At 43.5% G+C, this 22,663-nt stretch overlaps 1 protein-coding gene across 1 annotated transcript in view; it reads left to right on the top strand.

Annotated features, from left to right (window-relative positions):
• The window catches only part of Dner (delta/notch like EGF repeat containing), a 273,389-nt gene extending 252,247 nt beyond the window's left edge, over positions 1–21,142 (top strand). Inside the window, exons 12-14 of the mRNA XM_051154204.1 lie at positions 4,168–4,299; positions 12,631–12,877; positions 20,109–21,142. Coding sequence (XP_051010161.1) covers positions 4,168–4,299; positions 12,631–12,877; positions 20,109–20,220 — 491 coding nt within the window. The 3' untranslated portion in view covers positions 20,221–21,142. The remainder of the gene's footprint in view (positions 1–4,167; positions 4,300–12,630; positions 12,878–20,108) is intronic.
• Positions 21,143–22,663: the final 1,521 nt, after the last annotated feature.

Genomic DNA, 22,663 nt, shown 5'->3' with positions numbered 1-22,663 from the left:
AGTTAAAGACCATCTGTTTTTCTTTCATTGAACTGCTTTTGAACCTTGGTCAAAACTCAGTTGGTAGTATTTGCGTGGGCCTGTTTTGGGTTCTTCCTCCTTTTTTTTGTTGATTGGTGTGTCTATTAATTGCCAGTTCAGCCTCCTCAGTGCCTAAAAACCTACAGTAGCCACGTGGCTTTTGAAAGTAGGCAGGTGGGCACCTACCACCTCATCCTCCTCTCCTCCTTTTCTCTAAATTTCCTTGGGTGCTGGTCATTGTATGCTAATGTGATGAGTAGTATATGCCATCTGTTTTTTTTTTTATTAAATTTTTTTGCATATGCGTTTATATTATTACACATATACACAATAAACTACCTACAGCCAGAAGAACCATGAAATAATCAGGAATTATATAAATGTTACATTCTTAGTGTTTTGGCTATTTGTATTTGGCACCCTTGAAGAAAGCATCTTTCCTATCTTGGTGAGTCTAAAATTCTGAATGAAAATCAATATCTCTCATATCTCATCATTAGCAACTTAAAACACCAATCTCTAAAACATCTAAACCCCTAAACAACTAAGCCTAATTGTAAAACTAAGATGTCTGGTCTTCAACCCCATCAGAGACTTGGGAAGGAATGCCAGCCCTTTTGCATTGATCATTCTTGCCTTGACCCTCCACTGTAGTGGTTGTTGTGTCTTGCTGCTAGGTTGGGGTACTTGGTGGCTTCATGATACACTGTGGGCCATGAGCCTGGAATTCCTCCTCCTGTGATACAAGTTTGGGAGCTGATTGTCTCTCACCCTAGTTACCAGGGTTTTTAGACTTCAGTGCACACACACTATTTCATAGCAAACTCGGGTGAGACAGCATCATTCTGGGAGATAGCATACTTCAGCATCTCATGCGCTTTATTTATCTATTTTCTGTAGTAGCATTCCCCACATATGATCCTGGCCTCCACAAGTTCCAGCTTCTGTCTCCTTAGTCCAGGAAAACCTTGTGTTTGAGAGCTGGCTACAGGTAGATGTCCAGGGGGAACACTGTGGACCTCAGCTGGTACGTTTTGCTTCTTGCAGCTCTAGACTTCTTGGTGTCCAGTTCTTCAAAGAGGTTTATTTTTCATATATTTCATATAGTCTTCTAGTTTATAGGGATAGTCACCTCCAGTTTTGTTTTTGTTTTTTTTAACCATGATAGAAAATGTTCTAAGAACTGTTTTTGAACCTTGATTCACTTGTAATCAAATTCTATTAACCTATGAAGGAACAAGCTACAGTGCCTACCAGGGGCCTGGCACATGGATAACAGTAGATATTGTGGTTGCAAGGGTTGCCATCTATACCTCCGAGCATGGACGGTGCCAACTCAAGGCTTTATCCAATGACTTTGGATATCTTTTTGGTTATTTTACATTTCCTAACTTACCCAAGGAAAGAATTCCAAACGAATGAATATGATTCTAGCCTCCTATAAATACTACCCAGTACATCATCTCTTAGAAAATAGTAGATTGACAGGTAGGAAAATGGCTCAGCTGGTCAAGTGCCTGCCATGCAACCTGACTTTGGATCTCCATGTGAAATATGGTGGCATCATGTCTGTGATCCTGGGGATGAGAGAGCAGAGAAAGGGTTGGGGTGGGGGTTCCCATGGCTTACTGGCTATTCAGTCTAGCTAGTTTGTGAGATCAGTGCTCAGTGAGAGACCTTATCTTAAGAAATAAGATGAGGGCTGGAGAAATGGCTCTGGAGATAAGAGCACTGGCTGTTTCCCAGATGACCTGGGTTTGATGTCCAGTCCCAGCATGGTGCCTTACAGCCATTTACAATTTTATTTCTAGGGCACTTGATGCCTTCTTCTGGCCTCTTCTGGCACTAGGCATGTGGGTGGCACACAGATATACATGAAGGCAAAACATTCACACACATTAAAAAAAAAAAGATGGGGCATGATAGTGGAAGACATTCAGCTTCCACCTTGGCTTCCACATCTATGCACACTACACCAGCATTCACCTACGTGTACATCTGTGCATTTGCACACTTGTGCATGCAGAGAGAGGGAGGAGAGAGTGAGAAGAGAAGAGAGAAAACAACAGGATGAAAAGAAATTGCAAAAGACCGCAAATGGCCATTTGCATCTCTTCACAAATGCTATTTGAGAATGAGCAGTGAGCTTTTTTTTTTTTTTTTTTTTTTTTAGCTTACATGAAAGAAAGTTATAAGTGATTCAGCTAGAAAGACAACTGTCTCAGGCCCACAAAAATCTCAGACTCTTTAGTTTGGCAATTAGTAAATACACAAAATTAGTGCTAAGAGCCCATCTAGTAAAACAGGAGAAAACAAAGTCAAAATGTTGGAGCACGTGGAAAGATTGATGCTTGGCCAGGTGTCACGTGAGCTGAGGACATTGGCCTTGGACTTGATGGAGTGTTGGGCAAAGCCCGGTGTGAAGGCTGAGGAAGAGCCAGGCTGTTTCTTATTGCGATTGCTGTCCAGGTCACGGGCTCTCATTTCAGAATTTTTAATATCTGGGTTGCCAGCTGAAGCAAGCTATTGTTTAGTAAACATCTCCATTAAGGCGGGCATCCTAAATGGGTGGAAAGTGGCCCTGATGTATTTATCTGTGAACACCATTGATTTTTGTCCTTCAGCCTTTCTCAGCACATTCTGGCGATGTGCTTTTCAACCAGTCTACCACGTAATGTCGTCTGTGATTGCCTGGTCCATGCCAGTCTCCTGTTAGAGTGGTCATCCCACTGGTACACAGGGCTCATATTTTAAACAGGTTAAAACAGGTTAGCACCAGGTGATCAATTTTTGTGTTCTTTGCATTGATGTAAATTGCTATATTTGTTACAAGAAACAAATAATCACATGAGATTGACCCTGAGGCAGTGAGAGTTCTATTCAACAGATTTGACTTGAATAGTCAGATGCCAGGTATACAAGAGGTGTGAAACGGAACAGACGTGAAATCTTTCAGCGTGAGATTCTTCCTTTGAAATGAGCTGTGAGTAACATATGGGAGCGTTGTCAATGTGAAGTGTACCAACGGCAGATAGAAAAGCAATTGAATGCTAAGTAAGCCCGGGAGTAATTACTTGAATGTGCCAAAATGTTGCTTTCTGAAGATGGAAACACATACTTGGTTTTGATGTTGATTGTGGTGATAAAGCAGTGGGTTTTTTTTTTTTTTAATGCATTTCTGCGTTTATCTAAGCAAATGAGGGCTTGTTGTTAAAAGTTCTCTTTTCTGTTTTATTTTTCTCTTTTTTTAAAAGAGAGATTGCCTCAGTCTGAAGTCTCCTCTTCAGCTTTGACAAGAGACCCTTAGGTTTAAGGAGTGTGTTCAGCTTGCATCGGTTCATCGTGATGGCTGTAGATTTGTTCAAGGGTGTCTTTGTTCATGAAACTTTTGCCAGCAAGATAGCTCCTATATGGGGATGTTTGGCTCGCAGTGACGCTGGTCCCTGTGCTGGTTTAGCATGCTTCAGCAGGTTCTGTGGGCAGGTTAGGAAGCCCAGAATGCTGGGTCTCATCAGGGTCTGGCCAGCTTGCTGTAGAGGGAGAACAGACTGTGCATATGAGCATCCTTTGAGCCTCCATTTCCCAGGAAGGAGTGTGTCAGATTGGGGCTCCTTGTGTGTTTGTAACTGTCGTCCTAGCTGTGCCACACAGCAGATATTATATGGAGAAGTTTATTATATAAGCATGGGGAGAGAAGGAAAGGGGGTGCAGAAAGAGAGGGGGGCTTGAGGTGGGTCTGTCCTTTTATATACTGGGCAGAGCCACGTCCAGTGGCAGGTAGGCAATGACGTCACAGACTGTGGCAGCATCCACTTCCTCATGAGCTCAAGGAGAGAGTCTTCTTGACAATGACTTTTTTTTTTTTTTAGTTTTTTGAGACAGGGTCTCTCTGTGTAGCCTTGGCTGTCCTGGACTCATTTTGTAGACCAGGCTGGCCTCGAACTCACATCGATCCACCAGCCTCTGTCTCCCAAGTGCTGGGATTAAAGGGACAATGATTTTTCTTATTCAGTTTTTACTTAAGTAAAAATTCCATTGCCTGGGTTCTTATTTGTTTTTATTTTTTTATTTTATTTTTTTGTTTTTCAAGGAACTCATGGAGGATTGGGTATAGCCAGTCACTGTTACTGTTCTTTATCCTCCTAGGTGAAGAGTGTGACATTGACATCAACGAGTGTGACAGTAACCCTTGTCATCACGCCGGAACCTGCTTGGACCAGCCCAATGGCTACACCTGCCACTGCCCTCACGGCTGGGTGGGAGCAAACTGTGAGATCCGTAAGTATTTCAGTTGTGAGCTTTTCCTTTCAGCAAGAAGAGGATGCACACTGTGACTATAAAGCCCCCATATTAGTGACCATGAAGCCTTGAGGCTCAGAGGGACCATTTCAGTCACCCCTGTCTCCAGAGTCCAAGTAATCTTTTTGTCTCTTGCTTTCTGCCATGCCTACTCCTTGAGATTGCACCCAGCCTTTCTTCATCGGGGATGAGAGTCTTCAGATGTCGCCCAAAGTTCCCTGCTACTCCATCAGCCAAAAAATGCGCTCCACAGACAGGCACTAGAATGCTATCAGAAAATGCAGCCTTTGGCCTGGAAAGTCTAAAAAGCAACACAGGATTTGAATTTCCTTTGCCTTTGTGTTTTCAAGCATCTTTGAGTATAGTGGGTTGCTTCAGTTGCTAAGAGAAAAATGTAGCATCGAAGGACGTGAAGAAGAGCTGAAAAGCACTGGGGCTGTGGGTGAGGAAACTGAAGTTTGGGGAAGTCAGGATCAAGGTCTGATGTATAGTGTAGCACTTGATGGAGGTGACAATGCCTCCTGTGGGATTGCATTTTTACCTTCCTGAAACCTGATGACTATTCCCCCATTGAAAGGCATTTTCCTATTTAAACAGGGCAGTAAAGTTTCATCTCATCCAACCAGGCTGCCTGGGGGAGCCCTGTCTCCCAATTCCACGTGAGCTGCACAGGACTGGTATTCAAAGAGGGCCTCTTCCAGGGCCTTTGCACTGCTGACTGCACTCTTTGATGAATGAGAGTAAATTGGTTTGGGGAAATGGCTCAGTCAGTCAGGTGCTCTCTGGACAAGTATGAAGAGTTTAGAGCCTTATTGCCTATGTAAAAAGCCACATAATTGTATATATTTATAATCCTAATGCTTTGATGGCAGATAAGAGCCCTGAAGTTTGCTGGCTGTGCATAAGTACCACCTCACCGTAACATGTTGGCTTTAGTTACTCTTGAAAGGGTTGGCACATATGACTCCATTTTTATTGTCTATAAGAGATGATCTCACTACGAAGTCCAGACTGGCCTGAGACTCACAATCTTCCTGCTTTAGCCTTTCAGGTGTTACTTGCTCAGCATGACATTATTTCCATTTTGATAACTTCCTTCCATGTCTCTACACAATCTTCTGTGGAGGCATACCTTTAAACACTAGAAGATGAGTCTGTTGGTGACAATTCCCTGCATTTCTAAGAGACCTAAAGATTTTATTTTTTGTCAATCATGTAGGTGTAGTGTTCTACCAAGCCAGAGACCCTATAAATTTTATTTCAAGAATAGAAGCTGAATTAATATATAAGGAACACTTGTGTAGGTTCTTCCACATGCTAGTGTTAACTGCTGCTCCCTCCTTTGTATGTTAAACATATTTATGTCCCACTTGTATTACAAAAGTCTTTTAAGATGCAAAATCAGAAACACTGCATCAAGTTAGTGTGTGCTCCAAACTAGAACTGGGCTTGATCCTAACCCTTTCTTAGGCTGAAGTTCATGTGCTTCTAATTGGCTATGGCAATCTGGGTTGGCATTTTTTACTTTTAGGGCTCGAAACATATTGTCCCATGGTTCTCTGGCTGTGAGGGTTCCTGGTGAGAGATCTGAGGTCATTCTGATGTTTCTGTTGTTTTCCCTTGAAGTTTCCCTTTGCTTTGTGAATTTTTGACATCTTGACTCTAATCTGCTGTGGAAGTGTTCTTTTCTCGCCATGTCCATTTGGTTCTCAATGCCTCTTGTGTTTGAATGTCTGATTCTCTTCCTGGACTTGGGAAATGTTCCACTGTCATTTTGTTGGCTACATTTGCTGTGCTCTCAGTGTCCCGTCTCAGCTCCATCAGCCCGTGGAGTCTTAGCTTTGGTCTCTTGACCCTATTCTGGAGTTCTTAGACTTTGGGGTCAAGCCCTCTTAGTTCATTTAGTTTGGGTTATAGATGTTTGATTGTAGTGTTTCATTAGCCTTGTCCTCTGCCCCTTAGAGTATTTTTTTCCTGCTTGATTATGGCTGTTCATCTTGCATTCCACTGTGTCTGACTTTTTAAAAAATCCTCATTGCTGATTTTCTCATTCATTTTTCTGACCCCTGCCCCCAGCCCCCATTTCCCTTACCCGGACTGGATTCATCTCCTCGTTTGTGTCTTTTCACAGATCACTGCTGATTATTATTATTATCAGAACTATTTTAAAATCTTCTCCTGGCACTTGTATCACTTAAGTGAATCCAGCCGTTGAGGAGTTAGGATCACTTGGAGCAGCCATGTTGTCTTGCTTTCTCATGTTCCTTATTCTTCTGCAGTGTAATTGGTGCATCTGTTGGTTTAGGTATGTCTTCCGGGTTTGGGAGACATGTCTTCTTATTGAACAGCCTGCTCTGGAAGGCTCCCTCCCCAGTACAATTAGGCAGGAAGAGAAAAAAAAAATTGCTTTCTAAAAAGAACTATGTCACAGAGATAAACTTAAAAATCAAATACAGCCCATCAGTCCCTCACCAGTGACCATAAAACTGAAAATGACAAAAAGTGCTGTACAGTATGGCATGAAGCTAAATATTATTTGTAGTAAATAAGTGTAGTGTAGTAAATGAATGAGATAAGAGAAGTGGTCAGAGAGGGGGGAGGAAAGGGGGAGAGAAGCAAGATTAAATAAACAGATGGAGAAGGCAAAGGGGTGGGTGGAGAAAGCTATAGAGAAGACCAAGAAACAATTAAATTAAAGAAAATTAAAAGGTGATTTCTCATTAATTACAAAGTTCAAAAAGAAAATTAGGAGGGTGTAAGAAGGGGAATAAAAAGTTAAAACATGTCAGTATTAACAGCAGTAATGTCAGAATACTGCCAAGTGTAGAAGGAAATGAAAAAGGAGGAAACAGAGAGGCCAAGATAGAAAATAGAAAGAAAATTTTTAAAAATGCCTCTGAGCGTAAAAACATATAGACAGAATTAGATGAAGAAGTAGAGGGTGATGCCAAATAAAATCATTAAAAATATAACAAAGTAAACCTCATCTGAATGCGCACACAGCAAGAGGGTAAGGGCTGGAGTGTGGTTAAGGTGTGAAGAGCACTGGCTGTGTTCAGAGGGCCCAGTTTATTGGTTTGTTTCAATTATTATTTTATGTGTGAGTGTTTTGTCTGCATCTCTGTCTGTGTACCACATGCGTGCCTAGTACCTGAAGGGTGTTGGATTCCCCCAGAACTGGTGTTACAAACTGGTGACAATTTGCTGCTGCTTGTATCTGTCAAGACTCGGGTCCCCAAGGGCTCAATTCTTTTCCACTTTCCTTCATGCTTTATTAGAGCACACAGTGGGAACTCAGGTCACAGGTGGTCTGTGAACTGGTCTTTATGAAGGAGTCGTCTGCTCCACTTCTGTCTTAGTTAGTGTTCTGTGGCTGTAGAGACACCATGACCACTGCAACTCTTATAAAGGAAATCATCTCACTGGGGCTGGCTTACAGTTTCAGAGGTTTAGTCCATTATCATCATGGTGGGAAGCATGGCAGTGTGCAGGGAGACATCATGCTGAGGAAAGAACAGAGAGTTCTACATCTAGATCTGTAGGCAGCAGGAGGAGAGGAACTCGGGCCTGGTTTGGGCTTCTGAAACCTCTAAGCAGGCCCCCACTGACACACTTTCTCCAGCAAGGCCACACCTTTCCTTCCTTCTTCTTTACTTCCTTCCTTAGTTTATTCCTATCCTTCCCTTCCTTCCCTTCTTTCTGCTATTTCTCCTTTCTCCCCCCTCCTCCCTCCTCCTCCCTCCTCCTCCTCCTTCTTTGAGACAGGGTTTCTCTATGTAGCTCTGGCTGTCCCTGGAACTCACTATGTAGACCAAGCTGGCCTCAAACTCACAGAGATCCACCTGCCTCTGCCTCCCAAGTGCTGGGATTAAAGGCGTGCGCCACCACTTCCCAGCTCACACCTTTCAAGCAGTGCCACTCCTTGTGAGCCATTTTCATTCAAATCAGCACACTTTCCCAACCATTCAATGTTTGAAAATCAACAATGGCTGCACATTTTTCCTGGGCCAATTGATGCTTTCATTGGCCTGCTCTCCTTCAGCTATGGGAAACATGACATTTGAAATCTTACCTTACTGTTGTAGGCAGCAGGTGGCCTTAAGAATTGTTTAGTTATTAAATGACATCATCACAAACATGCTCCATTTCAGTCTCTTTTTAAATCACATAGATGAGTAAATTAGCCAGGCTAGCTGTGTTCACAAAATAGATATGGACAATTTATTTTAGAGTAAATTATGCAAATCAGTTGAAGTCTAATTTGGATAGATTTGGTTTTGTCATCAGCTTGCCTGTTTTACCTTGAACAGCTTCTTTATGGAGTGCTCCCAGCAGTTTCAAAATGTTCAATGTAAAAGCCCTTTAGGAAAACTTCAGACAAATTTAAACAAAAATGCAAATGCTCCTTGAGAATTACGAGTAGGACATTTATGAAAATTTCCCCAAACAGCTCTTGAGCTAGCATTCCTGGTCGCACACCTGCTGGGGCCCATGTGATAATCCCATCCTGCAGGCTCAGGTTGAAGATTTCTCTCCCGGGCTGGGCTGTAGCCAACACGGTAAATGATTCATGCAATGGGACTCGGGGGATGTGGGAAATCGTTGTCTTATGATGATGGAGCCTGGATGGTAGATGGCATTTGCAGCCACCTGGCGAGGGTACATTCCAGTGTTAGATTACACAGGTCAGGCTGGCTACTAAACCAATTAGTTTGCAAAGCAACCACCTTCCGTTCTGTCAGGAACATTTCAGAGGACACTAAAGATGTATCTAGCTTTAAACATGAGGGCAGGGGATGAAGAAAAAACAAAAAAAAATTTTTTTTGAGAAATTGTGACAGATTTCCCCTTAATGTCTAAACACCCTGGAATGCAAATACTTGTGGGGTAAATGGCGGGACATGCAAACTGTGGGCAATTTATCATACATGGGGCAATGCTGTGATGACCACCTAATGAGGCAGTAGTCCCCATGTGTGAACTTGTGCGTGTACACAACCAATATGACGTACAGACTCTTTATACACAGGCCATGCATAAAGCTCAAAAGCTCACGGGAACTCCTGTGGGGGCTGGAGAGATGGCTCTGTGGGTACAATACCTGCTTCGGAGGCTGATGACTTGGGTGCCATCCCAGGAGCCACATGGAAGACGGAGAGAGCTGACACCGCGATGGAAGTTGTCCCTTGACCTCTACACATGTGCTGTGACATGTACACACACACACACACACACACACACACACACACGCGCGCGCGCGCGCATGCATGCACACAAATGTACACATAATTAAAAAAAAAATCTAGATCCTCCCTGGTCATCAGATCTGAGCACTTGGCAACCAAGCTGGAGTAGCACCCACCCTGGCCACCCTCATGTTGATGCTAAACGGATGATAAAACATGTTCTGTTGAGCTTTGGACTCCAGCCTGCTGCTGAATTTTGAAGGGAACTGAGTGCTATAATACTTGGAAACCAAGTGAATCACACTTACTCTTCCAGCCAGAAAACAGAGCCATCTCTCCAGGGAGGCAGTAGCTACTGCCAAAAGAAAGGGCTGCCGACTCTGGGGCAGAGCCGCAGTTCTGGTTTCACAAAAACACCTTCTGCCATCTGTGGAGGCTATTTCTCTGTGTCAGCTCGGCTGAGGAGTGAGTGCACTAAGATTCAGGTGGCTTTCTGAGCTCCCACTGCTGCCTTAGCAGCTGGGCAGGCTGTCTTGGGTAGAAATGCCAGGTGTCATGGGCCTCCATGAGACAGACATTCAGGGATCCAGTGATCTGGCCATACATGCAGAAGTGTCTCCATCCATTCTATCCCCTCAGGCATTTGAGAACTATCTAGACCAGGAACAGGGGCCACTTTCCTGTTAGGCCTCTAGGAAATGGGTCTGTAGGCCTGGCCTCTTGTCTGCCTGACCACTTGTCCTCTCCCTCAGGCTGTCCTTTTCGGGGTTAAGAATAGTCAATTTTGATTCCATGATCACTGAAGATGTAACTAAGATAAGTGTGTGGCATTCCCCACGCATAACCAGGACAGTGAACGATGTCCTGAGGTGTGTTCCCATCCCTACCCTTTTTGGAATCCTATATCTAGACCCCAGGAAAGCTCTACTGTGGAAGTGATGGCCCTGCAGGGTAAGGGTGGTGGCCATGGTATGACTACAGTAGAGAAACCTCAGCTCTTTTTGATTTGCAGTTTCCTTTCACATCCTGTTCGTATTAGCTAGACATCTCCATTTGTATGCAGGTCTGCAAACAGAACCTCATCTGACGTTACCGGCCAGGCCAGTGCCAACCACAGAGGTGACATCTAGCCCTTCCATTTTGTCCCTGTTAATAGAAGGTCAGGGGCTGTCAGTGTTCTAATCCTCAGCCTAGAGCATCTGCCTCATGGGACAGTGTGTTCTTTTTTGTCTTTCCTTCTTCCAGAATCTGAGCTGTTCCTTCTGTGTGACCACCCAAGGAATGTCTTTTCTCATTTCACCTTTTTCACAGCATTCTAGCTGATGCTCACAACAGACTAGTGGGATTAGACATTGGTGCTTCCCCACTGCACACGGAGGACAGAGACTTGGGGTGGTGCATTGAATGTTGGAGTTGTGGTTAAGGCAAGGCTGGTGTGATCTGAGGGTCTGTGCGCTTTCAGCAGCTGTGTGGAGGTTCACGTCTGGGTGTTTATACCAGAAACTTATTATTTCTTGGTTGCAAAAAGAATAGGTCATTATCTCTAAAAATGATGGAAAAGAATCCGGAAGACACTAAATTCCCTTATAATCCTGTCTTCTGGAGGCAACCACTGTTGGTGCACGCTGTGGACACACAGGCCTCAGCTCCTGCCTTGCCTCCACTGAAGGAATGCCAGTTGTCTAGGCTGCCTCTCTTGTGCAGGTGAGGTAGAGAAGATCATACAGGCCCTGGCAGTTATGATTAAATGAGATGTCTAAAGAGCTTAGCCCACCTAGGGAAGCAGTGAACGCTTGCTAGTGTTATGACCCTACACTGCAAGTAGCTATTTTTTAAAATTAATTCATTTATTATCTATACAGTGCTCTGCTTCCATGTTCACCTGCAGGCCAGAAGAGGGCGTTAGATCATATTATAGATGGTTGTGAGCCACCATGTGGTTGCTGGGAATTGAACTCAGAACGTTTGAAAGAGCAGCCAGTGCTCTTAACCTCTGAGCCACCTCTCCAGCCCCCAAGTAGCTATTTTAAAGTCACTGTGATTGCTGGGTCATTGTGCCACATCAGTAGGTCCCTTTTGACAGCATTCTTTTATTTATGTGTGCTGCTTAAGGAATATCTTTCTTTCTGTCGCACCAGAGTTGAATATTTGTTTTGTTTTCTTCTTTTTGACTCTTGTAAATTGTTCTGGTGTTGATGGGGTGAGGAGAGGACATGAGAGAGGGGGAACCTCATCTTTATCTGAAGTATGTTATTTAAAAATGTAAAATATGTTATTTAAAAACATGTAAAAGAAGTCTAGAGCAAATGATAAGCCACTAATATTTATTGGCTCTGAGGGGTAAGCACATGGGGCCAGACCTTGTTTTCTGAAGTTTGTGTGTGATGGTTGATTAACACGAGGATGAATTTGAACACTTACAGGGCTATTTGCTCAGCAGGGAGTCTAAAGTGGCCACATCTGGGGTGAAGTTCTACCATTAAGTCCACAAGAAGGGTCAACTATCTATTTGCAGCTCCTGTTTCCGTGTCATTTAAAAATAATATTTGCAACAGGTAGCAGAGCTGTATCTTGAAAATGGCCATGCAATTGATGACTTACTGTGACACGATTGCTGAGGAGAAGCTACTTCAGGATAGAAGGGTTGGTTTTGGCTCGCAGTTTGAGGGGAGACAGTCCCTTATGGTGGGGAAAACACCTGCAGTCAGGAAGCCGAGTGTGAACAGGAAGTAGGGCTGAGGGTATAAAACTTCACCCCCCAAGCCTCCCATCCCCCACCCCGTGATTCTAGACTTCTTCTAGTAAGGCTTTACCTCTTTAAAGATTCCATATCCTTCCCAAACATCATCATCATCAACTGGGAACTAGGCACATGGTCCTTTGGTGACATTTTACATCCAAACCAAAGCAGGTGTATTCTTGGTTTTTTGTTTTTGTTTTTGTTTTGTTTTTTTTTCCTTTGTGACTTGTCAGTGACTCTTAATGTCAGGGACATTAAACCTTGTTTTGGATTAGTCTCAGAAATCAATCCTTCCCAGTTTAGATGGCCCTTATGTGAAGTTAGTGCTGTGGCATGCTGACTGCTACAGTTCCTTCTCTGCCACCGACCTGTCTCTGCTTTCAGACCTGCAGTGGAAGTCTGGGCACATGGCTGAGAGCCTCACCAACATGCCGCGGCACTCACTCTATATCATCATCGGAGCCCTCTGCGTGGCCTTCGTGCTCATGCTCATCATCCTGATAGTGGGCATCTGCCGCATCAGCCGCATCGAGTACCAGGGCTCATCCCGGCCAGCCTATGAGGAGTTCTATAACTGCCGCAGCATTGACAGTGAGTTCAGCAATGCCATTGCGTCCATCCGGCATGCCAGGTAAGCTCTGAGGGTCTGCAGTGAGGGAGACCTCACACCTGGGCTCTGGAGTTATGCTATCACTAGGACTTCACAGCCACAAGGGAGGGTCTTAAAAAATAAAACATGAGCTGAACCAGGTACTGGAGACAGAGTACTAGCCCACTTCATGAGGAGCCCTTTAAACCCATGGCTAGTTTTGTTTACATTGAATATGTTCGTTTGCTTAACTTGTGTTTAATCTGCAACCATACTCATATGATTCTTCATATCTGTGTATTGATTGTTTTTTAAAAAATGTGTGTGTATCTGTATGTGCAAATGTATACATGAATGTGTGTGTGCATGTGTGTGTATGCGTGTGTGTGTGTGTGTGTGTGTGTGTGTGTGTAAAGCCAGACAACAACATGTGTCATCCCCAGGTGCTGTCCAGTTCCTTTGCGCCAGACAGAGTCTCTCTGAGACACCTAGAGCTCCACAATTAGGCTAGATTGGCCAGCCAGCACGCCCTAGGAATCTTTCTGCCTCTGCTTCCCTAGTGCTGAGATTACAGGCCCATGTCATCATGCCTAACATTTTTAGGTGGGTCCTGGGATTGAACTTAAGTCCTGTGTTGACAAGTGTTTTATCCCCTCAGCCTGACATTTTCCCTCTTGCTTTTAAAATTGTCAGTATGAGCATAGACTACTCTCTTGGATTTCAGAACCCGAAAAACGTCACGGTGAATCGCTGTCATCTGATAGATAGAGTTTGTGTTTTGAAACGCAGTGTTCTTTCCTGGTGGACAGTCAGAAGTTAGTGTGGCACAGGGATGGTATAGAAAAGTATGATTGGAAGCCTTATTACCCCATTCCCTGACCATATTCCATCCGGATCACTCAACCTTCTGCAAACACAGTTCCCTCCACACTCACTCCTTAAAGACCATGGCAGCTGTTTAATCACAGATACTAAATTATTCTGTAAATAGATGATTGCATATTTACTTCTCTAAGATCTGTCTATGTTGTTGAGAAGGTCAGCCAGTAGCCTGCTGACTTTCAGAAGGGACATTATTCCAAAATTAGTAGCAAAATTATTTCCTATGAACTGATGGAGTGGTCTGAGACATACAATTCAGAAAGTCAGTGGAATGAGTTTAGTTTTTTAAAATAAAGATAAATTTTAGGTTGGTGTGTGTGTGTGTGTGTGTGTGTGTGTGTGTGTGTATGTGTGTGTGCGTGTATGCCTGTCTGAAGATGCACAGAGAGTCTAGAAGAGGGTGTTGCATCTCCTGAAGCTGGAGGTACAGGTAGTTTTGAGCTGCCTCACATGGGCACTGGGAGACAAACTCTAATTCTGTGCAAGAGCAGCAAGGGTTCTTAACCACAGAGACATCTCCAGCTCCCAGAGGTTGGTATTGAGAGTGGGACCTATAGATACTGTTAGAAGTATAATCCTTATTAGGATGATGTATTGGTAAAGACTCAAGCAGCTTCCATTCCATAAAGTAGCAGCAGAAGATAAGAGGTTCAGAATCTTCTCTCCCCAAAGGAGAGTGCCCAAATCCAAGTTTTCCACCTTACAATGGCTTCAATGCAAGGGAAATAGGAAGAGAGCCTGGTTCCAGGAAAATGAGCTGGAGAGAGGAATTTGGGTGACATGGAACATGTCTCTTCTATGCCTCAGTGGGAGCTGCTTTGTGGGGGTACCTGTGGCAGGTACAGAAAGGAATAAGTGGACCCAGAACCCACCTACAAGCTGCTCACCCTGATGCTTCCTCTTAGGGTCAGCTCAGGCTACCCAGCTTCCAGGAAGCCCAAGACACAAACCCCACCTGATTGTTTATTTGAGTCTCTCAGTTGGCTCTCTCTAACAGGTCCTGGCACATAGCAAATGTCAGTAGAATCTGAGGTCTGACATGAGCGGATGATCTCAGTTTGTGCTGGGAGGGGACATTTTGTCTTGTCTGTGCCCCTGAGTATTATCAGCTCAGGACATGGTCCCGGCCAACAGAATTAGTTCCAGTATCCTAGATTGCTGAGCCGGAGGCAGAGGGTGCAAAAAGAAGTAGAGAACTGTTAAGCTTCCTTGGTGTTGAAGTCTCTCTTGTGCACCCAGAAAAGCTTAGCTCATAGGAGGAAGTAAGAGGTAAACCTTTATACTTGGGTGTGTGGGAGACCCGGAAATAAGATTCTAGTTATCCCAGAGGGATCTGTAATGCCCACCCCCAAGTGGAGGAATATGGTATTTCAGGCCCAGATCATTTATTTAAAAGAGATGCTTTTGGCTATTGGCTTGCTGTAGATAGCCTTTATTATGTTGAGGAAAGTGCCTTGTATCCCCGATCTCTCTAAAACTTTAAACATGAATGGGTGTTGGATTTTATCAAATGCTTTCTCTGCATCTAAAGAGATGATCATGTGGTTTTTTTTTTTCTTCAGTTTGTTTATATGGTTTGACCATGTCCCCTGGAGGGGGAGACCTGGTGGCACTCAGAGGAAGGACAGCAGGTTACCAAGAAGAGACTTGATACCCAATGAGCATATACAGGGGGAGGTAATCCCCCTCAGGAACAGTCATAGGGGAGGGGAATAAGGGGAAAAGGGGAGGGAGGGAAGAATGGGAGGACACAAGGGATGGGATAACCATTGAGATATAACAAGAATAAATTAATAATAAAAAATTAAAAAAAAAATAAAAGAGATGCTTTGTCGTACATGCCTACATAGCTCTCAGGCAAGATAACGAAATACTCAGGCAGGAAAGAAGAGACGTGATAGCATTCACAAACCTCATCCTTATTTACTGCCCATCTTTATCAAAATGCACAGGGCATAATCCTGTAAGTACACAGGAAACAGTCCACAGGAAAGCTGCTGACCTATCAAAGAATCTGGCAATCCGGGTAACTTCTTGTCCAAAGGTTCTGTGACTACAACCTGATCTGCAGTCTGCTATGAAGAAGGTGCAGCCAGACCTTGGGCAAATTGGCCTTCTTTGCTCTCTATTCCTGGAAACTCTAGGAAGAGCTTGGCAAAACTTAATCTTTTGATGTTCCCTTCTCTTCTAGTTTCCAAACATGGCCTCTATAGCAAACACCCATCTCCCAGGCTATTTTTCTGGCTGCTAGCCTGGAGGTGATACTAAGTTGGAATGACCAGAGACCAGTGGCCACACAAGATACATTCCAAGTGGGTCACTCGAGATGTCCACGAGGGACCACGAAACATGTGGTGCCTCTTATGTCAGCCAGCCATCAGCTGGATTGAGAAGGCATCCCTTCTCCTTTGTCCAGAGAGACGTGTGCCTCACAGCCGCTTTGCTGACACTCAGGTAGCAGAGGGATGGCCAGTAGCAGCAGGCGATCCATGGCTCGCCACATCCTGACAGTGAGGTCACATCTTGGTGGCTCATGGTGCCTAGCTCTTCCTACCACCTACACGTGTTCAGCCACAGAAAATAGGAAAAAGAGAACAGAAAAAACACGGGCTTTCATCCTCAATGCAAACCTTCAGAGTCGGGCCTTGCTTATGATCAGATACACCCAACATTCTTTATCGTGTTGTGTTTTTACTGTCTTCAGGGGAATTTGAGCTAGAAGAATGCACTCTTTTTCTTCTGCCTTATTTATGACTGGCTGTAGCATCTTTTGTTCCTTCAGAGAATGAGTTAGGCACACGGGACTTGTTACCAAATATGATATTTAAGATAACTGGTGTGATGTTGATGGTATTTGTTTGGAGACCAGTTAGGGTAGCCCACCCGTAGCCTATTGGCCATATATGGCTTGGAGTAGCATAAATGAAGTTCAACAGAAAGTTGTAAACATAATTAAAACACTTGATATGTGTGTATATATAATATATACAAATGCCGTTTTTGTTGGTTTGTTTTGATGAATTGTGTGGTTCCTGAGTGTGAACTTTGTAGACGGCAATGTAGTACAGAGACGTAGAAAGGTGTAGGGTACCTATGTTGAGTGCCTCTGGAGGGGCCAGCATTTAGGGAGCACATACCTGGCCCAGTTCTGAGAAATAAAGGGGATAGGAAAAGCACTTAGCATTTCAGCATGACTGTTAATGGCCACTTGTTCTCCACCTTGAGAGATATAGGAGAATCAGGAAAGCCTATTTCCCGGGAATGGGTACGTAAAAACCTCAGTGACTTTATCACACAGGCTGTTTTAGCTCCCATATGGCAGATGACTGCAGTTTGGACTGAACACTTTGTAGCTCACTCCAGGAAACAGAGTTCACACTTAATTAGGGAATTAAAATATAGGGGCAGCAACCTACCGGTCCACTCTTCTTGCCTTAGATGTGTTATCTGACGTCAGCAGGTTTTTGTCACCAGTGTTATACTTTCTGACCCATGTGCAGATGACTTTATTGGCATTGTTCCACATAACCAATCAAATGAGTCCAGACACAACACAAGGTACCCTGTTCACTCATCCTCTTTGCACATGCACAAGCGAGTGGACCTAGCCTTGGGTTGCCATGCTCAGTGGATCCGCAATACTCCTCAAGCTTTCCTTATCAATCTTCAGCTCCTTGCTGATGCTCAAGCTCATGGTCCTTTGACTTTACTGCTTCTTAGTACGTGGCATGGCACAAAGCAGAGACTCTAACTTTACAGAGTGTAAGAAGGCAGATTGCTTTTCTTTCTTTTTTAAAAAAGATGTATTTATTAATTATGTTCTGCTTGCATATATGCCTGCACACCAGAAGAGTGCACCAGATCTCATTATAGATGGTTGTGAGCCACCATGTGGTTGCTGGGACTTGAACTCGGGACCTTTGGAAAAGCAGCCAGTGCTCTTAACCTCTGAGCCATCTCTCCAGCCTGCAAATTCCTTTTCAAGCTGAAACCATGTAACAAGTGGATTTAAAGAGATGTATGGAATCTGTTCAGTTGTTCACATTCTTTTTATTTTTATTTAATTTTTGGCCAAATAGTTGATTACTTTAATCAGCTAATGCATATGATGCATTCTCACATCCAAGTTCCCACAGGATAGCATCCCAGAGCCACCAGGCTAGGGTAGACGAGGCTCTCCATCATTAGCCTTTCTTCCAAATTGTCACTGTTATTACAAATGCATCTAGATAGTTTATGAGAAATAATTTGTCAACATTTTCTACCATGGAGTAGCCTCTCTATAATTTTTGGGAAGAAGTATAGAATTCAACAAGCTTCATAGCATGGCCACTTTTTCCTATCCTAGGATTGCCTGAGCCTCATCCAGACAGATGAGCAGTCTATATATAAGCTGAGGTCCAAGCCCACTTCAATGCCAACACATTTTGTGGGTGTTCAGTAAGGCCTTGCAGTTTAGAAATGATTCTTCTTAGGGCCTTTTAAACTGTGGTCGCTGTGGGTCAAGGGTGGCAGGATGTTTTCACTCTGGTCCTGTGTTTTGCATGGTGTCCCTCTGGGGTGGTCATGCATTGTGCCCTTGAAGGGCAGTCAATCTTAAGTGAATTGGAAGGCAACTGATGAAAGTTTAAAAAAAAAAAAATCAAAGATCATTTCAGGCATGGTCACAGCTTACACCTTGAGTCACAGGACTTAAGAGGATGAAGCAGGGGGATTACCATAAGTTTGAGGACAGCCTAGACTGTATAATAAATTCTAGACCAGCCTAGGCTACTACAGAGTGAGATCATGTCTAGAACTATCTTCCCACACCCAAATCAAAGCTCACTTGAAGAGTGCTTTCTTTTCTCATTCACCATCCCTACTTTTCACATTTGTTTGTGAGAAAGCAGACATTGAAAAGATAGCAGAGAGAGAGAGAGCAGGGAGGTAGAGAGAGGAGAGGAGGAGAGAGGGAAAAGAGAGGAGGGAGGGAGAAAGGAGAGAGAAAGGATAGCTATGGTAAATAAATCCTTCTCTGATTCTTTGGGGCCCCATATTAATCTTTTTAGAATATAAGGTAGTTGTTTTTAAAATCTCCTTTTAATGAACTCTGTTGGATGTAAAGCAAGTTTTTTTTTAAAGTTATATATGAGAAGAAATGGTAGGTTTCCATGGAAGACTTTAAACCATATTTCACTCCAGAGGCTTTGGGGAAAGTAAGGTCTCAAATGGGAAGAGACCACCCAGAAGTTGAACTGGCGATGTTTTAATAATTGCTCTCTTAATACTGGCTTGGCAGAAAGTCTTGCACTTGGAGTTTTAACTCCTCTGGTTTCTGGGCATCGGTCCTGCTGCTGAGAAGATGGTAATATGCACAAATCTGTTGGGACAATAGCTTGGTACTCAGAGAAGAAAAGATACTCTTGGGGGCAGAGAGAACTGAAGGGTTGGATTTGATGGTGAGCCCTGGCAGCCTTTCTGGACAAAAATCTCCGTGTTTGAGGCTGTCTCTTTCCGCTGTCCTTTTTGTTTTGGGAATCTCAGACCATCTCAGAGCTTTTCCACCAGGGGAGAGACTGAGAGCTACCTGGGGACCGCTGCCTGCCACTGTGTGCGCCAATCATGAGAGTAGATGTAAAACTAAACTGTCTCTCCTGATATTTATGGGTCTTGGAGAAAAGGAGAAGTCGATATATGGTTTCTTAACTCTGTCATGGAGCTGCCCTGCCCACCTGATTCATCAAGATTTAACCAGGATGCTTTATCAGTAATCTATTTTGCTGCCTTATCTAAAGTCTAACGTTTCCAGCCTTTCAATGCATAACAGGATCCCTCAAATTTTTATACACGAGGGAGAGTATGTTTTGGTGTATTTTTATAGTTCCACTTGATTCTTGAATGTTATTCTTATGTATGTGCAAATGTATATAGGTATGTGAGTGTGTGTGTTATGTGTAGGTATGTGAGTGTATGCATGTGTATGTGTGTGTATAACTGTTATATGTGTATGTGTGTGTGTGTGTGTGTGTGTGTGTGTGCGTGCGTGTATTGTATGTAGCTTATGCATGGGGGGGCAGAGGTCCATGTGCAGCTACTTTCTTGGTTGTTTGCTCACCTAATTTTTAACACAGTTGTTTCACTAAACCTAGAGCTCACCTCAGCATACCAATGGGCTATGCTGGGAGGCCAGTGAGACCTGTGACGTACCCATTCCCTTCTTGCCTCCAGCACTGGGTTATACCAGCACCCATGCTGCAGGTTTTACATGGGTGCTGGGGGTGGGGGTCAGGCTTAGGTCTTCATGTTTTTGCAGCAGGTACTTGATGGACGTTCTTCTCATCACTCAACCTTAATAGAAACAGAGGTCCAACACCCCTGTAACCAGAGTCCTCTCTTTCTGTGATTTCAGGTTTGGGAAGAAATCTCGGCCTGCAATGTACGACGTGACTCCCATTGCCTACGAGGATTACAGCCCCGATGACAAACCCTTGGTCACACTGATTAAAACAAAAGATTTGTAAATTTTTTTTTGGATTATTTTTCAAAAAAAAAAATGAGATACTAAGATCATTTAAATATTTTTAAGAAAATTAAAAAGCTTAAGAAATTTAAAATGTTAGCTGCTCAAGAGTTTCAGTAGACTACCAAGGAACTAATTTTCTGCAGCTTTTAGTTTGAAGAAAATAAAAGTATTTTAAAAAGCCAGAATTTGTGAAATCCATAGACCATGTTTTAATGTACCTTCAGCTCTCAACACTGTATGCTTTGACAAGTATGGTCTCTTTTGACAGCAGACCCTACCGGGAAACCCAGATGGACTTCTGCGGTTGTAACAGAATAAGTCTTACATAGGAAGAGTTTCTTTTGACGTGTGAGTGCCGGCTTTCTGAGTAGAGTTAGGAAAATAAGTAGAGTGTGATACATAATTCAGTATAATCGTTACTTAATACGATGTGGCGTCCGAGGTGTTTGTTTTGTGAAAAAAAGAAAACTAGTTAAATTTATTATTCCTAACCCGAATGAGATTAGCCTCTGCCTTATTCTGTGCATGGGTAAGTGACTTCTTTTCTGCACTGTTTTGTTGAACTCTGAGGAAACGTTCTTCCCAGTTTGTTTTAGTCATTTTTGTAACAGTCCCTGACCTTGACCTTGTAAACATAAATAAGGAAAGGATCTGGGGAGGCAAATACTGATCAGTTTCAACCTATAGTTTCTCTTTCAAGAGTCAAGTATTTTTAATTGTGAGTGGATTAAAATTACGTTGCAGGTGAGTCTTGCTAAGAGGTAATAACATGTAAGAGGTGCCGGTCCCTTCTGTAGTGTTTCTCATAGTGCACCTTTATTTATACCCAAGACATTTTTGTGGCTGTATTTGACTGATATGTGCTTCTTAATGATTCTTGCTAATTTCAAAGAATATTGAATAAACGTTAGCAGGTGGAGGATGTACTTGTCTCATTCTTTTTAAAATTAACATGAAATGTTTCAGATACAACATTGGTTGTCAACTTATTTAGCTGTTTATGGTATTTAAAAAAAAAAACCACGATAGACAGGTTATGGTTTGAATGTGTCTCTGAGCAGTTATTGTATTAAAGGCGTGATCCCCAAGAATTGATATGAGACCTTTAAGAGAGTGGGGGGCTAGAGAGAGGTCTCTGAGTCATTTGGGAGTTGCCTTTGAGAAGGATTGAGGCAGTTCTCATGAGAGACCATTACGAGACAGGTCAGATCCTGAGCGTCTTTCTGGCTTTCTTTATGACACAATGACTCCCACCGTTAAGGTACTGCCTGCCATGATTCCTTCAAAGAATGCTACCTGATCTTGGAATCTGAGCCTGTAGAATGATGAGTTAAATAGGTCCCTCTTTCTTTCTAAATCAGCTCACATCAGATATTTTGTTTCAGGACTAACATAGCATCTCTGTGGCCGCTGGGCCATTCCCTGCACTCTGGAACTTTTTATTATGTCCCAATGGACAGTGCCGTTTGTCAACATGGAGAGTGGGACAAGAATCAGGGAAATTCTTGTTTAAAGCACGAGTCTACATTTGCTCATGAGATGCAGGTTGTATCAATGTCGAGAGGTACAAGAAATACAGGGATCTGTCCACTTGTAGTGAGCAGGTACCTTGGCCTCAAAAAATGTCTTCCCTACTGCCCTCTTTTGTAGATGGAATGAAATTGCTCCACGAACAGCTGTTCATCCTTAGCAACCTGAAGGCAGCTGAGACTCCATGTGTGTGCGCTTTTCCCCAAACCCTGTATTGAAGTCCCACTATTATTTTGGGGGGCTGCATCTTTAACTTCACATGGAACCAATTAGTAAGGCCAGAGATGTCCAAAACTCAGGTGCGAGGGTGGGCATTAAGGAAAAAGTGCTTTCAGATGCTGCTCCGTTCCTCCCTAACCCTCAGAACATCTGCCCCTAATCTAACAAGTGACATAGCAACACACCTACACTCTGACTATTAAACAATGTAGCACAATATGCTAACATTCTAAGCGTTTGGGAATAAAGAATAAGATATTGATGTTATTAGTTACATAACTGCTGGAAACACGCACCACAGAGTTATTTCACATAAAGACACCTTAAAGAAGCTCTGATGGATGACGGGAGAGGGCCAGGCACTGCTGGCCTAATACTCCATTTCTGTTGATTTCCCTTCGTGCTCCAGAGCAGTGTCCATAGGAATGCATGTTCTTTTAGGTCATCTCCATCCTCTCTGAGTTTTAAAACTCTCTCTTTCTTCCCCTCTCCTCGTGTGTGTGTGTGTGTGTGTGTGTGTGTGTGTGTGTGTTGTATGCAGGTGTGCATCTGTGCATGTAGAGGCCACAGGAAGATATCAGGTGTCCCCCCCCCCCCCCCGTCACCTCTCCCTCACCTTATCCTCTTGAGACAAGCTGACCAATTTTGGGGGGCAGGTTGACCAGCCTGCAAGCCCCAGGGTTCCTCCTGTT

The sequence above is a fragment of the Acomys russatus genome, chromosome 12, assembly GCF_903995435.1.
Source record: "Acomys russatus chromosome 12, mAcoRus1.1, whole genome shotgun sequence".
Lineage (NCBI taxonomy): Eukaryota > Metazoa > Chordata > Mammalia > Rodentia > Muridae > Acomys > Acomys russatus.
Note: the sequence above shows the minus strand (reverse complement) of the source record. Positions and strands in the feature narration are given on the sequence as shown.